Source organism: Lycorma delicatula, chromosome 4 (genome assembly GCF_047948215.1).
Source record: "Lycorma delicatula isolate Av1 chromosome 4, ASM4794821v1, whole genome shotgun sequence".
NCBI classification, from domain to species: domain Eukaryota; kingdom Metazoa; phylum Arthropoda; class Insecta; order Hemiptera; family Fulgoridae; genus Lycorma; species Lycorma delicatula.
The window spans coordinates 207302662-207329163 of record NC_134458.1 but is presented as its reverse complement, the minus strand read 5'-3'; the positions used below and the strand labels follow the sequence as shown (position 1 = coordinate 207329163).

The 26502-nt window shown below is 26.1% G+C and overlaps 1 protein-coding gene across 1 annotated transcript in view; it reads right to left on the bottom strand.

The window, feature by feature from the left end:
* The window catches only part of dpy (fibrillin-like protein dumpy), a 705616-nt gene that overhangs the window by 354169 nt on the left and 324945 nt on the right, over positions 1-26502 (bottom strand). The window contains exons 7-23 of the mRNA XM_075365108.1: positions 24445-24560; positions 23403-23655; positions 22020-22262; positions 16533-16652; positions 14955-15088; positions 12717-12954; positions 12272-12394; positions 11851-11985; positions 11432-11665; positions 10436-10942; positions 9248-9433; positions 8712-8948; positions 4111-4338; positions 3475-3681; positions 1682-1975; positions 789-1034; positions 114-303 (exon numbers count right to left, since the gene is read on the bottom strand). Of these exons, the coding sequence (XP_075221223.1) occupies positions 114-303; positions 789-1034; positions 1682-1975; positions 3475-3681; positions 4111-4338; positions 8712-8948; positions 9248-9433; positions 10436-10942; positions 11432-11665; positions 11851-11985; positions 12272-12394; positions 12717-12954; positions 14955-15088; positions 16533-16652; positions 22020-22262; positions 23403-23655; positions 24445-24560 (3691 nt within the window). The remainder of the gene's footprint in view (positions 1-113; positions 304-788; positions 1035-1681; positions 1976-3474; positions 3682-4110; positions 4339-8711; positions 8949-9247; positions 9434-10435; positions 10943-11431; positions 11666-11850; positions 11986-12271; positions 12395-12716; positions 12955-14954; positions 15089-16532; positions 16653-22019; positions 22263-23402; positions 23656-24444; positions 24561-26502) is intronic.

Sequence of the window (26502 nt, the reverse complement as noted above, 5' to 3'; positions counted from 1 at the left end):
AGTATTACAAAAAATAAAATGAATAGGAAACTAAACCAAAATATTATCATTTTTAAAATTTTTCTTATTCTAATTCTAATTTTGTGAAATATAAAATTAGAAAAATTACTTACTCTGGAGGGCACGGAACATCTTTGCTACATTGACAACTTGCTGGATCTTTACAAACAAGACGAGGAGCTGGTGAGCATCCAGAGAATGGATTTCCAACAAATCCATCAACACAACGACAATCATAGTTTCCAGGTGTATTTAAACAAACTGCATTAATTCCACATGCATTTCCACTACATTCATCAATATCTGTCAACAAAAATTAAAAACATATTTATATCATTTGTTCATTTTAATCACGAAATCCTTAAATGTTTTAAATATACTTTTTAATGATTAGTAAATTATCAATGACATAAAAATAAAAAGAGATTAAAAATTTTAATTTTTAACTTAATCAAAGATTAATTATTACAATCAACAGAGGTAAAAAAAAGATAAATACAATTATATAAGACAGAAATGATAGAAAGATATTATATAAAAAATGGCAAACAGAAAATTAGATCTTAACTGAATTAATAATGAAACTTGATAATAATAATTTATGTTACTACTCACACACGCAGAAAGATTTTAAATGAACAATTTTCAACATCTTCTTGATAGTAAATGTTGTTCGTTTATTTATATTTGGAAGATGAAGCCCAAAGTCGGAAATTACATAATATCCTACTTAAGACTAAACTAAAACCTAACATAAATAAAAAATAATAATACACTGTAATACATACCATTACATTCAACATATGGATTTCCTGTAAAACCAGATGGACAGAAACATTCAACAGAATTGATTCCTTCTTTACATTTAGCTCTAATGCCACAAGATGTAGTTGAACATGAACGTTTATCTTGTGGGCCACATTGATCATAAGGATTACCACTTGTACTGGGATTGCAAACACAACGGTTAACAATTCCATATTCACAATGGGCATTTACACCACATTGTGGTTGACATACAGGCATAACAATAGCTGTAAAAGAGAAAAATAAAGTTATACTTTACAAAATTAACATAAAATTGAATATTATAATTTTTGGTTTATCTATATCATGAACCAGTAACATACCATTAACTAATATTTTAACAGGTTGAAAACTATCAAATAAAATATAAATAATAAATTAAGTAATTGATTGAAAACACTTCTTTGTTTAAATATTCTACACACAATTGTTTATCATTAGTAACTTATGTATATTTGTATGTAACTCGCGTATGTATACTTGGATTTGAACTTTATTTTGGCCTTTTCTTTTGTTTAATTTTAAATATTACTATAAAAATTGCTTAATAAAATGTTACTGTTAATAAAATTAGTAAATTATCGAGTTTAACAGTAAAAGCTGAACATACTAGTCTCTGTTTAGTAAACAACAATAATAGTAAAATACATATATTTATTTTCAAGAATAAAATGAAAGAATTAAGTTTTACATTAAATTTAAATATTACACAGAAATTATTCATGTTTTAGTATTAAACATTTATAATAAATTAATTTTATTTTTATCTAACACAACTCATCAGAGGAAACAAACTGTTCTATTGTCTAATACTGCTAATATAAAAAATGAATAAGATAAATAAAACAGCATACTTTAATCAGATGAGACTTACGAGGCATACAGAGTAGATCTGGATTTCCAACAAAGAATCTATTACAAACACATTGATTAGTTTCTGGATCACATGTAGCTCCGACACCACAAACAACTCCTTCACAACGTTCTTTACATCTACCACCGATACAAACAGCTGGTTTAGTGCATGGATTAGTTGCAGAACAAACATCTGTTACACAAACACCGCCTGCGAATGGATTACCACGGAAACCTTCAATACATTTACAGGTAGCACCCTCTGATGTTGCGATGCACTGTGCTCCTCTACCACAAAGTATACCATCACATACTGAAAAAAAATTAAAGCATAACTAAGTATTAAAACCTCAACAATTACCTGTGTTTTGGATACATTAATTGAAAGAGAAAGGTGCTAAAAATGACAAATATGTCTTTGTGAATTGCAAAGAGAATGGGAATGCTTACTAAGAAAATTAATATTTTATTTTCTGTCTTACTTTTTTTACATATTTAATCATCAAGGCTGATATCAGTAATGGTGGACTTGTGTCTGTGAAATAATTAGTAAATTCTGTATTTACGTTGCAATGGTAGGCTTCCAAGTGTTATTGTATCACTTTGAAACACTAACTTGTTTCACCGAATAGAACATTGTCCAGTCAGAGCAGTTCATCAGTTTATATATTCCAAGAGGTTTATGTTTGTTTGGTAACTGTGTTCTGTTTGCAATGATTTATTTTGTTTGTTCTTCTAAATCCTGCATTATATCTAAATTGTTTAAATTTTTGAGTTTTCATTCTAATATTTATGTATGAATACTGAGAAATGTTTTCAGTTTTGCTAATGTTTTTTTGTTATTTTTGCTTATTTTGTATAGAAGTGTGTTTGTACTGTTATATCTACACTAGGCACTAAATATTTTTACATTTACAACACTGAGTTCTATATGATTTTTTATGAAAGTACTGAGTAGTCTTTCTACTGTACTTCTAAAAGCAGGTAGTTTACGTGAGGTAGGGTGGTTTTAGGTAGTTGTAAATGACCAATTTGCCAGGTTGGTCAGTCTAATGGTGAATGCATCACCACAAATCAGATGATTTTGAAGTTGAGAGGTCCAGTGTTCAAGTCCTAGTAAAGGCAGTTACTTTTATACGGATTTGAATACTAGATCGTGGATACCGGTGTTCTTTGGTGGTTGGGTTTCAATTAACCACCTCGGAAATGGTTGACTTGAGACTGTACAAGACTACACTTCACTTACACTCATACATATCATCCTCATTCATCCTCTGAAGTAATACCTGGTGGTGATCCTGGAGGCTAAACAGGAAAAAGGAAGGAAGGTAAGTAAATGAAATTGTGTGTTATCTACAGTGTTGGTTTTCTCAATACTTGGGAAATATGTATTAGTTGATTGTTTTTCGTGATGATAAGATCAAAAACATCTATTTGCTCTTTGAGTTATTTATAATCTATTTATTATAAAAATTAGAATTTTATTATCATCCAAGAATCAAAATCTTTAACCTAAAAGATTTAATTTATAGTGTGTCTAATGAAAAATTTAGCATCTATTAAAATATTACTTGTCAAAGTTTAGAAACTCAGTTGACATGTACAGTAGGAATGAACTGCTGGCTTCTTGCTACCTACTACATTCTACTGTGGTACACTATCCCTCCAATATACTGTAAGAAATGCTAACACTACATCTGATATCCCAAGCATATTAAGTGTGCATTCGTATATTTATGCTTTATAAATAAATAATTAAACAACCTGCACAGAAAAAATAATTTTAAATTTAAAAAAATTATTTCAACTTACAAGAAACACATTCTCCATTAGCATTTTTAGTATATCCAACTTGACAAATACACCATGCAGCATGATTTCCATCAGGTTCACAGAATGCATTTGGACCACATGGTAAATTATTGCATGGATTTATACAGGCGCCATTTACACAAGCTAATTGTCCTGCACATTCTATATCAACTATGCATTCACCTTTTGGTGCAATACTTCCAATACCTATAAACAAATTTTATTATTTTGTTAATAATCATAAAAACATTCTTTTTTCTAATATATCAAAAAAATTAATTTTTATCTTATAATTAATATTATAATTATATTCTACTATAAAATAATATTTTTTTATTTTTTTTATTTAAATAATAAAAGCAATAAAAAAAGTAGTAAAATTCAAAAAGCAAAAAGATATTTAAAAATTATAAAAATAAAACAAACAGTTTCTAATGGAACTTTTGGTGTTAATTATCAGAACCTACTTCAGTAGAGTATTCTGTACACCTGATTGTTACTGAGATCTCTCTTAAAATGATCTTACCAAGAAAAAATTTTATTTTTCACTCTTATTTGAAAAGAGTACTTGAATATTTAATCATTTTAAACTGTTATATCTTTTTATTATAATTTTTAATTTATAACAGTACTTACAGCCAGATCTATATGGGTCTCCAGTCATTCCATGTGGGCAAACACATTTATAACCACCTTTTTCATTAATACAATGAGCACCATAAGCACATGGCAGGTCAATACACTCATCAATATCAACACAACCTACTTGAGCATCACCTTTAAAACCAGATAAACAATGACAACGTGGTGGATCACTAGGAGTACATTTAGCATTTACACCACAAGGAAATCTTTCACATGGACCTGAAAAAATAAAATCAAATTACTATTATAATTGATATATGTGTGTGTGTGTGTGTATATATATACATATGTGAGTGTTTGTGTATGCATATATGTGTGTGTGTGAACACGCATGCGCATGTGTGTAAGCAGTAACAGGCTATTTATTAATACCTTGTTTGCCACATAGCAATATTCATAATGATTTGCTTTTTTCTTTTTAACAACTACAGGTAAATGCTCACTTACAGCCACTGATTATAGATAAATTTTTTTAATTATGAAAATCGCCATGATAACTAGGATTTGAACCTAGGTCCTATCAGATGAAAGATAGAGATGCTATCTTTTTTACACAGAGATCAACATAATATTATTAACAATACAATTATAGGCTACAATGAATGAAATAACAAAGCTCAACTAATTTTTATCTCAATTTCTCTAATATTATAGTTCATTCATTAATAGTCACATCATGTACCCTTTGACTTGTCTCCAAATATTTTTACAGTATTAAGACTTCCTGTTTTGCACAGTAGTATTATAACTAGAAATGTGTGAGCTTGTGACTCACAGTGGGAAATGACAGTCATTCATATTTGTATTACACAAGGTATATAGTGTGATGCAATTAATAATTAACATAAATCACCTTTGAATAAAGCAAAATAGAAAACTCATTGTCAACTTATCAACCTATATAATAAGTGATTATCATCATTTATAAAATATTACATTATGTAACACATTACAATCCTATCGCTTTTTATATGCAACAACTGTAATAGACTATTTTACCTGATAGTATTTTAGAACAGTTAATTGATAATGAATCCATGGATCCAATATGTATGTATACGCATATATGTAATTATTTTTCTAAAATCAATCTTTTCAAGATCCATATTACCTCTGTACTAGTAAATATATAATGTAAATCAACTTGATCCACCAAAGTAAAGAATTAAGAAATATCTTAACTTATTTTGTTGATTTTTAAATATATATCAAAGATCACTTGTTCTAAAATATTTAATAATTAAAGGTGTGAATTATGTAATCTAATATTTATACAATTCCTTTTATAATACCCCTTTTTGATTTCCTGTTTCATCCTAAACCTTTGTATTGTATTTGGCTGGCCACATGCATGTTACCCAATCGACTACTTATGCCTTGCATATGAGTTGTATTTTAATCTTTTATTTTTTAACTTTTTAATACTTTAAATTTTAATTTTCAATTTTTAAATATAGGTTACATACATAGGTTAAAAGAATCGCAACATATAAAAATTGGTAATATGATTAAGATAAGAAATAATAGCAATAATGGTAGTAACAGAAATCTGCATGATAAGTTTAAAAAAAAAATGTTGTTATGAATAAAGATGATTCTTCATGTTTCATTGATATGCAGGAAAATTCAAAGAATTATACTAATACTAATGATGAATTTTTAAATTTGACAAATGTTAACTTTATGATAATGAGCAATCTATTATTGCAAATGCTTTTAAATTAATTTACTTAACAAGAATAATATTATCAAAAATATTGTAGTTGATTTCAAAATAAATATTAATAAAATAAATCCCCCTGAAAAGGAACAGTTATGTAATATTATTAGTGGCAATATCCATAAAATTAAAGATATAAATATTATTAACATACCACTTTTTAATAAAAAAGTAATTCATAATTTAAAGAATAAATTAAATGAAAATAATTGTATAATTTTGAAAACTAATACACCTGTTATCATATAAAGTGAAAAATAGAATATTTCAATGAAACAATATATATCTGAAAATAACTTTAAGGAAATAAAAGACCCTACTAATAAATTTTTGAAAATAACAAAATGTTTAATAACAGAATATCAAACTATTTTTGATTATAACAATAATTTAAGATACCATACTAGATTGTACCCCTTTGTACAGGTTGCACCAAAATTAACAGGACTTCCAAAGTCACATAAACCTGGCATCCCAATGCGACCTTTGATTGATTGTATTTCTGCTCCATCTTATATTATTTCCAAAATTATAGATAAAATCCTTATGATAAAAATAAATTTACATTATAGTTATAACATAAAAAATGGGTATGAATTTGTAAATAAATTAAAAACTTAACAGTCGGTGAAAACACTAGGATGGTGAGTTACAATATAAGTAACATGTATCCTAGCATACCTATTGATAAAAAAATTCATAGAATAAAAAATAAATAATAATGAAGACCCTAATTTTATTGACATCATTACTATTATAAGGATAAATCAACAAAATTACTTTGAATTTAATAACAAATGTTGCACACAGGAATTTTCCTGTGTGCAACATTTGTTAAAGGGAAATCCCATAGGCAACTTGCCTATAAGATTTCCTTTATCAGCTTTTATATCAGGGATATATTTACAAGATTTTGAGAGTAAAATTTTTATGGCATCACTCTCACACATAAGGTTTTACTATGGACTCATTATGTTGATGATGTTTTTGTCATTTATGAGGTCAGTAAATAATGACCACCTCATAATTTTGAATAAACTCAATTCATATCATAACGATTTCAAAATTTTATTTTGAAATAGATATAAATAGAACAATAAATTTTCTAGATGTTAGTATTGAAATTAAAAAAAATAATCAAATTATAACTTTAGGATAGAGAAAACCCATAGCCAATAAAACAACAATTCGTAGAAAATCAAATCATTCTTGGTCTCATAAAATTAACATATAAACAAATATGATTAATAGAGCCATCCATTAAACAAAAAATAACAAAGAAAGATTAAACACAGAAATAAATACTATAAAGCAAATTGCAATTGAAAATGGGTATAGTTCTTTGTTAATTGATAACATACATAAGAAAAAACAAGTATCGAAGACTTAATAGTACAATAACTTTAAAAACAATACATAATACACAAAGGTTTGATAACGTTTAATATTCATATACCAATAGTACTGCTGAAAATAAAACCAAAGTTTATGACAAGGATAAATTTAAATCTGCATGCAAAACTAACAACCACATAATAAAATATTTATTTAACAATAAAAATAATAATAATATTTATTTAACAATAATAACACTGATTTATACAATTTATGTGGTGTTTATAAGATAAAATGTAATGACTGAGGATATTTATATAGGTAAAACCAATAGATTGTTTAAAGCCAGATTTTATGAACATTTTAGGCATTATAAAAACAAAAAAATTGGGCTTTTCTAATGTTGCGGATCATCTTATAAACAATAAACATTCTATCTCTGATGTTAATATCAATTTAGAAATATTGGATATTAAAAAAGGCAATATAAATAAAAATTTAGATATTTTAGAAAAATATTATATATATAAATACAGGCAAAGATTCAATTTGATAAACCTACAGACGCAGTTTGAGGGAGATCTGCTTATAAAAGCTGCAATAGATAGCAGCACTTTCACAGATATTATATAGAATATTCATTACTTAGTATCAGTATTGTATTTGACTCGCAACATGCATATTACCCAATTGACTTCATATGCCTTGCATGTGTTTGTATTTTAAACATTTAATTCTTAACTTTTTAATCTTTTAAATTTGAATTTTCAATTTTTAATTTTAATTTTTTTATGCTTAGTATGTAATTATACAAAAAGTCTTTTACACACAACTGATGATGCGGGATCCCGTGAAAATACTCTTGTAGAAAAACAAAATAAGGATTTACATTATATATATAATGTAAATCAACTTGATCAATTCAAGTACAGAATGAAGAAATATTTTATTTTATATATATATATATATATATATATATATATATATATATATATATATATATATATATATATATATATATATATATACTGTCCCAAAAAAACCATACTCTTTACATTGTAAAATTACACATTTATCTTAGTTTCACAGTTTATAGGTTTTTATTAGTTTGTATAAAAGACAGTAAACAGTGATTGGGGAAAGAAAAATCTAATTAATAATAACTTATATCTGGAAACTCATTGTTTACAGTAAATACAATTATTTTAAGAAAGCTGAAATATAAGTTATGCAATAAGTATCTGGCAACTTTTTAAAATCTTTTTATAAAAATAAAAATAAAATCCTTTTAAACAAAAAAATATATAGATACAGTGATAACCAGGGTACCAAAAATATGATTCAATTAGCTTAGATAAGAGCTTCATAATATTCCAACCATTAATTTTCATCAGAATAGTAGAATATGTGATTATAACAAATACTGTCACTCAAAGATACACATTAAAGTAAAAGATTCATGATATTACAGTAAAAGTCATGTGACTTATAGTAAAAATTTCAATCTTAACAGAGATAGCAGAATATAATTACTTACTTTTGCATTTATTTCCTTCAACAAAATATGGTGGAGGACAAACACATTCACCAGGTTGAACACACTTTTCATTTGTATTACAATCATTATCAGCAAGACATCTTACTAAGTTTGGAGAACATAATCTGTATGGATCACCATTATAACCAGGAGGACAAACACATTTATATGCACCTTTTTCATTAATACATTCAGCACCATAACCACAGATTCTACTGTCGGTACACTCATTAATATCTAAGAAAAATAGAAACAACATAGATATTACTATATGAGTAAATCTAGCTACAAATATAAATTCTGCATATTAATTAAATACAATAAGTTCTACAAATTTGTTTTTTTAAAAATAAAATTACTAAATACAAAAGAAAATTTCGAAGTTATTTCATAAAACTACAAAATAAGATTTAAAATTACAAACCAAATAGTAAAGTAAACATTATGCATAACAAAAGAGAAAAGACTTTATTTTATATAATAGACTAAGACGGGAAATTAAGAATAAAACATTATAAAAACAACATTATACTAACCTTGGCAAGATCCATCATCATTAGGTCGAAAACCTTTGGGACAAGCACAGTAACTGACACCACCAGCAATTGTGATACATTCTGCACCTGGAGGACACTTACTATCCTTTGAACAATCAGCCAATATACATTCAGTACCAACTACTTGATATGGTGGTCTACATTGACATTCAAGTGTGTTGCATTCTGCAAATGAAATGATAGATTTTAATTTAAAACCAGGAGGATTGTTAATATTATTTGGCAAAAAAAAAAATACAAATAAAAATTACACAAAAGTAAAAATATTTACAGTAGACAAGGCCTACATAATGAATCTGGACCAACGTACCTTCACTAACCTTAAAAATTAATAAATAATATGAAACACCTACAAAACACCTACACAAATTTAAACTGGATATATAATGCTATTACATCTCTATCCACAGAAACTAGTTACGTGACAACCTTTGACATCAGACATCTTTGATCATTCACCAAATTACTTTATACTCAATCAATTTCAGAGAGTGGTTAGGAAACTATACATTTTCAAAATTATTTTTAGTAGTCTGATGTTGTTGTTAAAACATAGAATCCTAAGTAGTGCCAAATACAAAACAATACCAGTAGATTAATATTAGAATTTAACTTGAGATATCTCATTCAAACACTGATCAGAATATGAAAAACTTTGTACTGATCTGAAAATATATAACGTAACTGAATATAAACAAACAGCCTGTGGACACGTGTGGTGATGGTGCAATACCCTTTGTGTGGTTCTATCACCACATTGTGTGAGGGGGAGGGTTTTTAGTGGGTCCCTGTCTCAGCAGGAAACCCTGAGTCTGTACAAGACTACATCACATTTACTTGTCATACATATCATCCTCATCTCATTGGGTTGTAGGGAGGTTGCTTATTGTTCATTAGTTGAAGAGATTGCAATGTATACATTAGGATAAAAAAATATGGCTGTAAAAATATTTGGCTGTATGTATTTTATATTTCATATGCTTAAATTTTCAGGATACTACATACTGAGATGTTTAAGGAGTTGTAGAACTATAAAGCTTTTTTTTTTGGAAATGAAGCTTACCATATAAACTAAAATTAGATACGCTTATTGTTGTTTTAAAATCAAATATATCAAAAATATTTTTATTATTAGCAAAACTTTAAATAAAAACATTATTTCCTTACCTTCACAAAGTGTAAAAGGATTTCCATTGAAACCAGGTGGACATTGGCATTCATAACTTCCTGGTAAATTCTTGCAAACAGCATTTAAACCGCAAGGCAGTTTATCTTCTGATTCAGTACATTCATTTAAATCTCTACATTTACCAGAAGTTGAATCTCTAATATAACCTCTTTGACAAATACAAACATTCTGTCCAATATAGTCATCAGTTACACATAATTCACCATTAGGACAGGGAATAGTTGGACTACATGAATCTTGAACCTTCGGTTGACCACAACCATCTCTGTATGGATCTCCATTAGATCCTCGTGGACACTGACATGAGTATCGCCCTGGTTCATTATAACAAATTGCCCCAGTAGCACACGGTGATCCTGAACATTCGTTTATATCAACACATCCTCCAGCAGTTCCTGTATATCCTGCTTTACATAAACATTTTGCTTCTTTGTTTAATAACATACACTGTGCATTGGGTCCACAGAATACACTTTCACATGGATCTGTAATCATAACAAAAATTAACTGATGTTATTAAAACTGAATATTTAAAAATAATAAAAAGCTTTTATTCTATTTCACACAGATCAATTGAAGAACAATCTATAGAAATTAATTAAAAAGTAAAAATTCATAGTAAGATTTAAGTACAAGTTCAGTACTCTCAAATTACTCACATAAATCTTTTAATTAAATTAGTTAATCTAATAATTAATGTACTCTTCTATAAATGCAATAGTGTCATAAACAAAAAACCTTTAAAATATAAAAAAAACATATGCAATGATCATAACAAATTTAGGTATTGCACAACTATACCAGTACTATACTATTCAAGAGAAATGTCAAGGGAGAAATTCAAGTACAACCGGATCAGAAATTGAAACGTTAATACTAATAAAATGAATATTCAAAAGAAATACATAGACGATGTACACAAATTACAGAAAAACACATTTACTTATATACTAAATAGATTAAAATCTACTTACGTCGACATTCATTGCCAATATTAGGTTCTGGACAAAGACAGTGATGTTCTGGATCACATATTGCATTTCCAGGACAATCTTTATCATTATTACAAGTAACAATACTGACACATCTAATTGTTGGATCTGGGTCAGGTAATGCACCTTCAGGACAATTACAACTGTATGATCCTGGAATGTTAATACATTGTGCACCAACACCACAAGCATCTGGTTTTGTACATTCATTCACATCTAGAAAAGAAACAAGATAAAGAATAAAATAAAATAAAATTTTGTCACAAATAGATATTGCATAAATAACTGTAGTTCTGCAAATTAAGTTAAAATTACAATTTTTTTTTATTTTTCTTCCTATTAATAGCAGTGAAATATTTATAAAAATAAAATAAATATAAAAAATGAATATAAATGTTTACCATTGCACTGTTTCAAGGCATTTCCAGTAAAACCTGGTGGGCATTCACAACTATATGCACCAGGAGTGTTTGTGCATATAGCATTACTACCACAACGTCCAAATGGCCCATTCATTTTATCACATTCATCAATATCTAAACAAGCAAATAAATGATAATTTAAAAAAAATATAGAATGTATGCAATCATGTAAAAAAAAATTATTATATTTAATATTAAGTTTATCACGATCGAAAATTAATACAACAAAATAACAATTTTTATAAACATATTAGATTATGTTACATATTACATTTATAACTGATGTTTCAAAATATTTTGATAGAAACTAATCTTACATATAATTATATGTTATAAGATCGATTCAATTCTATCAAGTGCAACTTTTGATCAAACAGTATTAAATTATAAAACAAATTACCCATGCATCCTGCAGAAATGTCATTTGGATTAAATGTCCATCCTTCTTCACAAATACAATATGCTTCTTGGCCATCTGGTTTGCAGTATGCATGAGGGCCACACTTTACATCTTCACACGGTGCTGAAAAATTAAATAAAATTGTAAATGAGTAGATAATTTAAAATAAATATCCAAATTAATAAGAAAAATATATAAGCAGAACATTAAGTTAGGTAGAAATATAATTACAATAAAAATTATATTTATTCTTTTTGCTACAACTGATGCTGATATCCAATTCCAGAAATCTTTTTTCTTACGATAAAAAAATGTTAGACCATACTGAGGATTAAATCTAGAAGATTAACCATTATTTATACTTGTTGGCCAGTTGAATAATTAAAATATTTTTTTTTTTTAAATAACTAGTAACATCTTAACTACTTTGAAATGAATACTTTACCTTTACAAGGTACTCTAGGTGGAGCTCCAATGTATCCAAGTTGACATTCACAATGGAAACCTCCTGGTGTGTTAGTACATTTAGATAATGGCCCACACGGATTAGTTTGACATTCATCTAGATCGATGCATATCGAACCTTGTGCTTTGAAACCATTTTGACAAAAACATTGACCTTCAATACATTCAGCATTGTTAACGCAATCAAAATTTGTGTTGCAAAGTACATTGACATCAATCTGGAAAACAAAACAATTATCGTAGAATTAAAATAAATAGAATAGGAGAGAATAAGAAAATAAAAAAAAAAAAAATAATAAAACTGATTTAAAAAATACAGACTAAACAAAAAAACCTTTTTTCAATTCTTAAAATTTTTATTTATTTTTTCAAGTTTGTGCCAATTAAAAACAGATACCAATAATTTAGTAACCCTTAATTTGGAACAGTCTTCAATAAATTAAAATTTAAAAAACATAACAAAATACTATTTTTACAATTTAGTGTGGTTTTTCAGTCAGTTTTATTTTGTACAAACATCTTTTAGTTTTAGCTAAAGTATGGGTAGATTTCAAGAACCACTGCTTATGGGAAAATGAATAATTCACAATAAATGCATATACAAAAATCTATTTTTATAAAAATAAGAAAAAAAGGAGAAATGACAAAGAGATTGTAACTGTATGCTGCTAAGACTCTGTGGAACATAGAAATACATTATTTACTTTTGCTTAATTTTTTCTACTAATTTTCTTGAATTTTCACGCAAAAATAGTTTATTACAATGACATCTAACTATGAAACATCACTCTATAAAAATTGAATGCTGAACATTGATAAAGACAAAAATATCTTTAAATAATTTATTCACACAATCAAATTTTTTATTGTAAAAATTTACATTGGGACCATTAGAAGAACTTTATTGAAAGAAAATAATAAGTAATCATTGAAAATTTGTTAATTTGATGAACAGTAGAGCATGAATAAGCATAAAAAATATGTACTGGTTGGATTGAGAACCTCCTCCTTTTTTTTAAGTTTGTTAATAACAATTATAAATTAAATATTTTAAAATTATTAAAAAAAGTATAGAGTAAAGTTTCATTTAAATTACAGACATAGGAGAACAATAAATGAGTTTAAAGCTTGAAAAATAGTAACTGTAATACAAGCAAAGGCAGCAATAGCTTCCCTTTATAAACGTTATTGCAATCAATAACCGCCATTTGAACAAATATACTTGTAAAAGAGAATTTCAATAAATTTTATATAAGGCCCAAGTATTAAGCCTTAATATGTTTTTGTAGATGTGAAACATGGATGTAATTAAAGAGAGAAAAGGAAATATGTATTAAATACATGAAATATGGATGTGGAAATGAATGGATGAATAAATAATATAACAACATGTTTTTTTTTATATTTTCTTACTGACTATTTTAAAAAAGGGATAAGTAGCTATTTTACATAGGTACTCACTTAAATAGAAACTGCAACTAGAATTGTTTAACCTTCATGGTTTACTAGAGTTAATTAAATCTACTTCACGCAACTGAGCATTGATTTTTTTATTCTTCCTTGTATTTCATTTTTTTTTAATTTTCAGCATACTTCAGACATTTAATATGTTGCAGAACCATATAGAAATAACTGCACTGCAGAACCACAAATTATAAAAAGGATTATAAATAGATCTTATAAGACTTAGTGAACGACATTCACCCTATATAATTTCAAAGGAGAAAAAGTGATTACATCAAATGTATAAAGACAAAAGTTAAGTGGCATTAGTATTCAAGGCATCAATAGAAGATGAGAGAGATAAGAAATGAAAGCACTCTAAAAATGTACATGATTTGAAGAAAAATAAAAATCAGTAAAAAAAGGAAAAGCAAGGAATATAATAATATGTAAATATCTTTTATTTCAGATATATACCTTAGAACAGTACAATTTACATCAATGAGGAATATCAAAATAAAAAACATAATAATAAAGTTTAAAATTAATTAATTAAAATAAGTCAAACATATTTTCAACATATATATAATAAAATATTATTAGAGAAATTATCATTACAATGGTAATTTATCATTACAACGTACATTCAACTTCTTTTTTTTTTGAAAAGAAAAAAAGTGGGCAGAAAAATATTAAAAATACCTTAAGCAAAATAATAAATGATAACAGCAGCTAAAAAAGGATAAAAGTTACTGTTACAAAAAGTAATTATTACCTGTTCACATGCAACAGTTGGATCTGGTTTTCCAGTATATCCCTGGGGACATAAACAATTATAGCCTGGCACAGCATTCTCGCATTTTGCATTTGTTCCACATGGACGTTCCAGTGCAACACATTCATTGATATCTAAAATAAAATTTTAAAGATTGTAGTTTAAAGTATTCAGAATTTTTTACACAATTAATTAATATGAAATTAAAATTTTAACTAGAAACTAAATTTAAAAAAAATTGTTGTTAAAATTAAATCAACTGTTATTTTTTTCAGCATAAGTGACTTAAAAGATAGTGATTAATCACTTGATTTTTATCCAAATTAGGGAAAAATAGTTTTAATTACCATTATAAAGTGCCATAATTGAAACGGTTATAATGAGACAAATCACTCACAAAAAGGACATGGATATATTTAAGAATAACAACATTGCTTTCAGAGAAAGCAATTCTGATAGGTACCTCTTGCTTTCACGTGTTTTATGGGAATTATGGCCATAGAAAAAACTGGGATAGTGTAAAACAACAAATCTATTATCCCTTTGTGTTCTGAAATGATGCATTATAAACATTTCTTCAGTTTAACAAGGGAAGATAGAATTATGTTTTATATTTTTTGAGAAATTCTATTTTCTTTCCATTTGTGATATACACAGCGTAAACTTCACAACTTTTGTATCTTCTATTTAATAATAATAATATTGCATATAAAATAGTGTAATGTGTTTGGGGAATGAGTATTCCCTAACACATTCACTTCACTGCCTAATTTTATATATACATATCATCATTAACAATGATATGATAAAATACTGAGGTTTTTCAAACTACAAGGTTCATCATCAAGAGAATAGCAAAGAAAATCTCTGAAAGCAATACACAACAAAAAAAAAAACAATCAATTTAATTACAAGAGGGCCTGTGAGAAAATTTCACAACATGAAAAATACAATGATTGAAGTATACATATGGCTGGCATTTGTGGCATGTCAGTGGTGACTGAATGCATCAACGAGCCAGTTAAACAAATTTGAATTTTAACTAACTTTTTCACTTTCTATTTCATCTTAAATCTGTTTGATGCAAACCCGGGAGGTAATCCCTTATCCAGTAATACTAAATTTATGTGGGTTGTGTCGATGGTGTCTTATAAATGGTGTACAACCTTCATCTTTCCTTAGTGTATTGTATAAAAAGAAATATTCTTAATGTATACTATTTCAATAAGCTTTGATTTAAATGTCTTTTTTAATGTATAAAATCATTTCAGTTGATAATAAAACAGTGTGCCTAGAAAACTGATAGAAGGTATATAATTGTTTTTAAAATAAAACAAATTCACAGGGAAACAATTCGAGATATAAAATACATTTAAAATATGCATTGTTGAAGAAATAAAAGTACTAAAAATTTTCATATATATTTTTCAAATCAGAATTTAAAAAAATAAAATATATATAAATATATATTAATTCTTAAGATTTATTTTTAACTACGTAGTTGTTTTATACCACCAATCTAAATTTCTTGATCAATAAAAAAATGTATAAATCAAATAATTTACATTGAAAACTTACCAACGCAACCTTTATACGGATCACCAGTATAATCTTCTTTACAAGAACAAGCAAAGCTGCCGACTGTATCTGTACATGATGCATTTGCTCCACACGGATTACCATCGCATTCATTAATATCTAAAAATTGTAATGTACATAAAACAGAATATTAAAACTTTACAGTTTATAATTAACTATTGTGTTATAAAAAAATATACTCTTAATGATATAATTTACATTAAGTTCTTTAATGACTTTATAACAAAACAAATTATAAAATTATTTCGCAACCTATGTTTTATTTTTTGATATTCATTTTCATTCATGAATTCCCAAGATTATCATGATCACAGTTTGAAAAAAAGGTATATTTTTAAATTTCATTTCAAAATATACTTTTTTTCCATATCATGTTATTAGTAAAGAGATTTACAATACAAGAGAAAACTACTTGTGCAAACATTTTCAGTGAAACGAACCAAAATGAAGAGATATCTGGACACGGTTATGTAAACAGGTTCACCATAATCTTAGATCAGGGATCTGAAGAAAAACGATTGGATATGCAGCATATCAAACGTTATTGAGTAATATTATAATCTTTTTAGCACTTAAACAATAGGATACATGTTGAATTCAGCTGGAATAGAAAGTTCATAGATAAAATATGAGCTAATATGTTAGCGATGGAACTGAAACAATATTTACTAATTGCAACTGGATTTTGGAAGGCTGAAGTAACTAGTGTCCTATGTAAAACCTAAAAACGGATTATGAAAAGTGCAAGACTGCATTTCTTTCCTGTGAAGAGTTTTTTTGGGTGTCTCGCTGAATTCATGACTCTCCATATTGTAGCACCACAACTGAACATATGAGTGCAACCTTCTTTGCAACTTGTAGTAAAGAACTGTAATTCTGATAATAAAATAAGTTTAATAATTGTAGTAAACATGGGTAAAGGTTTGGTGCCTGCAACATCAAAACTTCTGGATTAAATTTCCAGCCTTAGTCTGAAAAATCTTTAACTAGTCTATTCCGATGTTATCACTATTTTAATTTGTTTAATGTACTTAAAAATAAAAAAAAAGATGTTAAAATTTTTGGTTTATGATTTTATAAAGACCATATAATTTATTGTAAAAAACATTAGATAAACAGTTTACCAAAAGGTTTGAAAATTGTACTTATCAATTTTGTAACATACTTGTTAATAGATTACTATGAAGAATAATGTGAAAATGTTAAAAATGAAACAAATTAAGTAAATTTGACAGGACAAGGGGATGTTTTGCTCAAGAAAATCAGACAAAAGGACCTAAGACAAAAAAATGTTATATACCTTTTAGAAGCAGGTTCCTGCAGATATTTGTGAAATAGCAGTAAGACAAGATAATAAGGAATATGTATACCACAAAACTAGATAACAGATTGTTTGGTAGAAAACCTAGAAACATTGAGTATAACAAAAAACAAAATAAAAATCAAGAAATGAAGACTCACTAGGGTAATTCCCTAATTTTTTTTGTAATAAGTACAAAGGAATACAACAATGAGTATAATTATTGTTTTTACGACAAAAGAAAGTTAATAAGGTGTAACTGATAAGGTTAACCGATTATATGTTAATAACTTAACACCAGCATAGATACAATTACATATAAAAGCACTTGTTTAAAAAGTTATGGACATCTACATAATTGTAAAAGAAGTGATTAATCCAACAATATCTTGAATATTATGATTAAACAGTAAAAGATTAAAAACATATTTTAATACTATGAAAAGTCTTTTTAATTATAATAAAAAAAAAAATTCATCCACTTTTATATATAACATTAAACTATCTGCATTTTTGCTTTTCTAACAATAAAATATTTAATAAATTTATTATTCAATACTTAACAGATACAATTATTAATATAAATTAACTGATTAATTAAGAAAAAATTCTAAAATAGATTTTTCTATGCTAGTTAATAGCATACGGCAATAATTTATAAACGTATGATATATTTGTAAACATAAATTCTAAGTACTTCGAAAAAGTTTTATATTTTATAAGAAAATGTATAAAAGCCCTTTCTTACTAATAAAAATAAGTTCTTAAAATAGTTACAATAAAAAATAAAAAGATAAGAAAGTAAATTAAAGATAAAAAAAATTTTGAAAGTGAAAGTTAAATAAGAAATATAAATCAAATCCCACAGAAAAAGGTTTTGTAGAATTTTTTTTGCTTAAGTAATATTATAACAATCAATAATATTTAACACATTTGCTACCGTACAAAGCATGGGCTTAAAACAATTTTTTATTGTCAGTAGTGATAGATGCCCAATATTCTAACATGTTTTGCTCCCTTGTAGTAAAAATGTTATAATTAAACATACAGTTTAAATTTGAAAATTGTTTGGACAAACTATCTCTGGTACATTCATGTTAATTAAACCCAAAGAACGGTAGAATTTAATTACTTAGATAATTCCATTAAAAATTGTATTTTTTTTTTTTGAAGCAAAGTTTTAGCACTGAAAAGAGATTAAAACTTTTCAATATTTCCATTTAATTAACTGACAATGATAAAAAAAGTATCTATCATTTACTAATATTTGTCTAGAATGATTAATTATACACATAAGTATCTTTTATTCAGATTTTTTTATTTTAAATCAGGGAATGAATATAAACTTCTTAATTTAAAATTAATAAGTGACTTGTCATGTGAGGCACTGTTCTAATTTTATTTCTGTTATTTTTTCTGCTGTCTTTGTGACAGTTATAGCCAAATATAAATATATTTTCAGATTTTTATGAAACTTACCAGTAAGGTTTCTTGTATTAATAACATATAAAATCTTTTTTTTTAAATTGGCGGCCAGTAAAGCTGTGTGGGAGAATGTCAACTGTTAGCCTTCCTTCAATGAATCACCACTTTATTAGAGTTCTTTGTATGAATTACTTAGCAAATATTAATTTTTTATGTTTATGCACATAGGTAGTAAAAAAAAATCTGAAAAAAGACAAGGGTACAGTGGAAGTACCTCTTTGATATTCAATGGTCAGAGATGATGACCAATGACCCTGAAAACAATCATTACAATTCTGCTGACACAATAAGATTATTTTTGGTACTGGCTAAACCTTTTATTCTCAATTACAATCCACTTTGTAAATTATATATAAATTTTCATTTTATTAATTTGTTCAATGTAGAGCACTGTTTATTAAATTCATAACAACTAATACAGTGAAAAGTGAAAATGTATCCAGTATTGTTTAACTTGATGATTTATATAAATCATTTTATTTAGCATGACACAGAAACTTCCCCTTAGCATCTTTCATTTTCCAGAATACCTGTTGTTTAACCATAAAGATGTAAGATTGCAATTTTTCTGTCTTAACTAAGACTGATTTACCTCTTACATCATTTGAAGATGCATTTTCTTATTCATTGGAGCAGCAAATGTGTTAAATAAACAAATATAAATAGATAAAAAGAGAAATAGAGTGAATAAAAAATTACCTTTTTATGTTGTGCATATATATGTTCTGTATGTAGAGTATTGTAAATAAGTAATAGAAAAAAAGAGAATAACATGAAATTTTTTTACCTTAATCCATAAAAAGAGTTGACTGTAACGTAAAAAATTCATCAGGTTAAAAGACAAAGATAAAGTAGGAGAGGAATTTTTGTTTGTTTTATAGAGCACTTCATCATCCACAGGAGAACATATAAAACAGCTGATAGAAGATTAACATAACAAGCTGTACACAAAAAAAAAAGTTTTGCAAGGAGTTCAGAATCAAAAGGAGAAACCAAGCAAACACATAAAGAGGTAAACCGCAACAGAGAAAAATTCCCCATAGATTGTCTGAAACTTAAGAAAAAAATGCAGCAGAGCAAAGAAAAACATATAATAATAATTTTTAGACATGAAAAAAATCGGTGATATAAAATACAACTTAAAAAAAAATAACCATACTTACAAATGGTTATAAAGAAGTTTGATGAAGCAATAATAATATTTACAAAGTATATAATACATCACCAAAATAATATTCATGTCATGAACTCAAAAACACTTAATAATATGATATGAGATAATAATATGTATATTTCTAATAAACAATAAAAAAATTAATTTATATACACAGAGAATACAAAAGCCAACATAACACAATATTAAGTGAGTATGAGTAAATTAAAAAAGAAATTGAAAAAAAAGATTTAAAAGTACAAACATATAAACGCTGAAAAAATATAAGTAATTTTTTTTTAATTAATGAAAAGCTGAAAAAATAAGAAAAGACAATAAGGAAATGAAAGCTAAAGAAAAAAATAAACATAAATATGCAACTAAGTAAACACAAAATAAATATGAAATGAAAATAAGCAGATGAAAATATGATAGACCTCGTAATATGTACAAAACATGCAAATTAGATAGTGAAGAGGGCAAGAAGCAATATCTATGCGAATTCTAATGTGGTAATTAAACATTATTACAATTATAAATGGCAGATATAAATGATTCCTGTATCAATTTCTTAGTTAATTTTTTTTTAATAAATAAAAAATCTTTTAAAATACAAAAATTATGAGTAAAAACAAAAATAATTAATTACGAAACATGCTAATAAATTAGCATATATAACGCGGTAAACAAAAGCATTTATAACATTAAAACATTATTAAAAATAAAAAATAAGCAAAAATTAACCAGAAAAAGACAACAGTTAACCATTAATATATAGATCATTTGATTGCTTCTAACAACAGTTTATTTTATTTTAACAAAAAAAAAAAAAAAAATTATGTAATAAAAATGAATATATAAATAATGGTTAACCATTATTTAAACTTTTTTAATTAAAGATATAACTGATAAAAATGATTTTAATACATATTCTTTTAAAATTAAAAAATTAAATCATATTTAAATGTTTTAAAACTTGTAACAGCAACCAAATGTCATTTCTGCCGATAAAAAAATGAACAAGTATCAAAATTTATGATTAATGAGTATTGACTTGATTTTATTTACCTAAAAATTTATAGCATTTTAATGTTTAATTCGTTAGGAAAATGTATCTTTAATATTATATTTTCAAAAACAATAATGATAATTAGTTAATTATGTAACAACTCACTTACTTTAATAAATCATGAGTAACAAACATTAAAAGCATCTTGGTTAACTTTCAAGTAAGAAAGCTAAAGATGTGTAAAATACTATGAGACACCTAATAAAAAGTTGCAAAGAATTCTCTTGCAGTATTTAAGAATTCTGTTAAGTAGCAATAAAACAACTCTTAAATATTTGGCAAATGAAGACAAAGTTTTTTCAATTTCTCATTCATTCAATTTTTTTAATTATTTAAAAACGAAAAAATAACAAAAATAATAATTTTAATTTATAAAATGTTAATATTTTGGTATTTTGATACTCAGATATAAATTTTGATAATGACTAACATGCTGGTTAATAAGCAAACCACACTAACTTTGGCAAAATATGTTTCCTTGTCCAGTAAATCCATCTGGACAAAGACATTTATATGATCCAGGTATGTTGATACATTTAGCGTTGACTCCACACGCATTTGGTCGACCGCATTCGTTGATATCAAGACATTCTGTTTTAGGTGGTCCTGAGAATCCTGCAGGACACTGACATTGATAACTTCCAGGTGTATTAATACATTCTGCATTTACTCCACATGGGGATGACTCACATTCGTTAATATCTGTTTAATTTTATAATTAACCAAAAAAAAAAAAAAAAACACCTAATTATTAGTAATAATGATGATAAATAATATGACAAAAACCATGCTTTTCTTTATAACAATAATGAAATTATTAGTATGACATTTACTTTACAATATGTACAAACAATTTTTGGTAACAGCAGCCAATAATCATTTAATGGAAGTCTGCATTTAAAAAAAATAATAATACTTATTTCTCAAAATAAATAGAGTTTTGTGAATAACACTTTAGCAAAAATTCACAAAAAAACTACACCTTTTAATTAAAAAATAAAAAATAAATAAAATCAAGCATTATATTGAAATATAATTTATATGATGAAATAACATTGTTAAATGTCATGATTATCATATTCATCATTCAACTGTAGATGAAGTGATGAAAATAAATGAATAAATATTGCTTATTTAATTGAATGGCTTCTATAACAGAAAATTATAGAAAACTATTCATTAAAACAAAAAAAGTAAATTTAAAATAAGATAGAAAGAAAGATATTTATTTACTTACTGTAAAGAAAAAATGCCGTTATAATTTATTTTGGAAACAAAAATGCCAACAAAATAAAATTTGGCTACACTGTCCAAAAATTTTAATAAAAATAGTTAGTAATTTTCCATTAGTGACTAATACAATCATAAAATAAATTAAACAATAATTTTTTAGAATAATTTTTCAGAAAATTTATGAAAATAAACTAATAAATAAAGTTATTGTTATTACAATAATTTAAGTATAGTCACTAATGAAATTTAGTAGAAAAAATATTAAATTAATAACACAAACATTTTTGTTAATACAAAACACACACTCTCACATAAAAATATAAACATATAAAATTAAATATACCAATTTACAATTTAAAAGGCACATAAATGCAATATTAATTAAAAGCTAAAGCAATGTTAATTTTAAAATATACTTTAGAGAAAATAACATTTTAAAGACATGTTCTATGTCATGATGTTTCCCCTGTAAAAAAATGTTTTGTATAAAATTTTACATTTTTTTGTTGTGCATTACCGATAAAAAAAAATTATCAGTAATAATAATTGTATTGTGATATTATTTTGTTTACTGTTTTTGTAGTAAATTCATCTTTCTTAAAAGTATACCTGTGCACGAATGTAATGGATCTCCTATTGCACCAGGTGGACACGAACATTTGTAGTTTCCGGGTAAATTGGTACAGACTGCATTACCGCCGCAAGGATTTAGCTTGCATTCATCAATATCAAAACAGCCATTATGGTACGGATCTCCTTCAAATCCAGGTAGACAATTACACTGCTTTCCTCCTGGTGTGTTAACGCATATTGCATTTGGTCCACATGCATTTTTGTACTTGCACTCATCCTCATCAACACACTAAATTAAAAAAACAAAAGGATGTTGTTAAAAACTATTTAATAAAAGTTATAAAGATCTAGAACGATACACTGGCAACTTCTAAGAAGAGTCGTATGTAAAAAGAGGTTTACAATGTTTATCAATATTTATTAATAGTAGGATTAGCTATGAGAACTGTTTCAAAATTGTTCTTAAGTTTTGGGTAGATCAGTAAACTACCCAGATTTCTTGACCAAGTTTTCAATCAATCTCTTTTGATCAACTTAATCGGTTGGTCATTGTATCTCAAAAAGCTCCGTCTTGACTTCAAAAATAATATTTGCGGATAAATATCTGTGAGACTCAAGAATGAAAGTAGAAACATGTATTCCTCACCAAATTTATAAAAAAATTAGAAAGGCTAAATAAGGTAATATATCCAGTTTATTATTCCATATAGCTAATAATGAAACATTTAGTTTTTTAATTATGCAATAAAAAATATGCAAATACTAAACATATAATTGAAGAGAACACATTTTAAAGAAAATGTAAATAAATATTAAAAATTCAATACAGGTTAATTTCCTATCCCACAAAAACTTAATTAACAATTTAATCATCCTCTTGCTTCTCTGTTTTAAAAAATATTTCACTAAGAGTCAAAACAGACATTTAGACATTTACTCTACAACTAAACACTCTAGTTGTGTGATTACAATAGTTATGTTCTAAAAGAAACAATGTATCTTAACTCTTTTTATATAAAACTGCTTTTAACAGATGCAATTTAGAAATTATATGAAGTAAAATTAAATGCATACTTACTCCATGATAAGGGTTGCCAACAAATCCTTTTAAACAGTCACAAGTATAATTTCCTGGTGTGTTGTGACAGACAGCATTATGACCGCAAGCATCTGGTTGATCACATTCATTTATATCTGAAAAATAATAATTTCAACTTGCTTTAAAATCAAAAATAATGTTTCATCCATAAAAAAACTAATCCTAAAAAAAATTATAATGGTGGTACAATTTAATGTAATGTTTTAAAATTTAACAACTTTATACAGCTGTAAATAAAGTAAATACCCAAAGGAAATATAAATAATATTTAAAGCACTTCTAAAGTATGATGATGTATCGACTTTAATATCTTGTAATTTTTATTTTTACTGCACTTATTTATTTTAAGAGTGATAAATCTAAAATACACATTAAAGTGATAGACATTTATTCAATTTGGTAACAGAGAAAATAATCTCATTAGTCTACAGTTCATCAAACAAGCATTTGTACCTGTTTTTTATACCATAAAAAACAAATTATGAAAATTATAACATTATACATGAATTAGACTCTGGGTTCAAATCCGTCAGGTGAATAACAATGATAACAAAAATTGATCTCTCAATCGTGGCTGAAATTGGATTGCTAGCTTGTAATTGCTTAAAAAAGGAAATAAACCAATAAAATTATTAAAACAATGTAACTTATTGCCGCTGATTATTATGTAGTATAATCTCAAAATAAAAAAATGAAACCTAACCCGACTAAAATTATTACACTGTATCTCAATTCAGGTCAGTTTATACTTAATTAGATCTTATTAAAGTCATATTAGAATATTTCATTTATGGATAGTACCATTTAAAATAACAAATGAGGGCTCTGTTATTACCAAAAAAAATTTGTAGTGTATGTATAAGATTGAAGAATCACATAAAAATAAATAAATTATGAATATATACAACTGGAAAATGTTCGCTGTTTCTCTATAATTATATATTCATAGTTTTGTTACACAGATGCTACTTCTGTATACGTAAATCTGAATATATAACTTGGTCATAAACAAAAGTATGTTAATTAGATTATAACATTACAAAAATGAAAAAAAAAAACTGATGTGGGCATCACATAACTTCCTGGTGTGCCTATTAAATTACATATACACATTTCTTTAAAATGAAAAGTGCATAAAATTTTATTTCTTTAAAATGAAAAGTGCATAAAATTTTATTTTATTAATAACTTTGATATTTTTCATTTTTTTTTATTTTTACTGTTATTATTGAATTATTATTTATTGTAAATTTTATTTTACAATCAGATGTTAATAATTAATAATAAATCAATATATTTAAATTAAAAAAAAAGTTTGCCTTCCCCTTATAGGACAAAATATTTCATAAATTAAAATTTTATTTGGCTAAACTCCGGAACCGATGAAAATAAGTACCACTTATAATATATCGTTGAAAAGATCTCAATGAGGGCTTATTACTGCAGTTAAGAAAAGGATTTTTTGAACACTTTTGGTCCAATCGATTGCAATCAAATGGAGAGGTACACAACTAGATGTTATAACAGTCCTAATCCAAATTTCAACATTCTACGTTTTTGAGTTATGCGAGATACATATGTACGTACATACGTAACGGCGAAACTAGTCAAAATGGATTCAGGGGTGGTCAAAATGTATATTTCCGTTGAAATCTGAAAACCAAAATTTTTGCGATCACAATACTTCCTTTACTTAGAACAAGAAAGTAAAAAGTTAAAACAACAATTTTTATTATTCAGACCACTATTAAAATTAAGTTAATATTTCGAGGGAATTTTATTAACTGCTGAATATTAGAATAAATAACAATTGTACTTTCATATTCTGCTAAGTTCAAATACGAAATCTAATAAGTTTAATAAAAAAATCGGAAGTTTAATAAAAACAGAATATTAAACGTGTTGAAATACTTGAGATAGTAAATTAATTTAATTATTTAGTTAATTAAGTTAATTATAAAAAACATGAACATAAAGTTTATTTCGTCAGCCAATTGTAAAGGATTTACTGCAAGTAACAACAGACTACAATAGCAC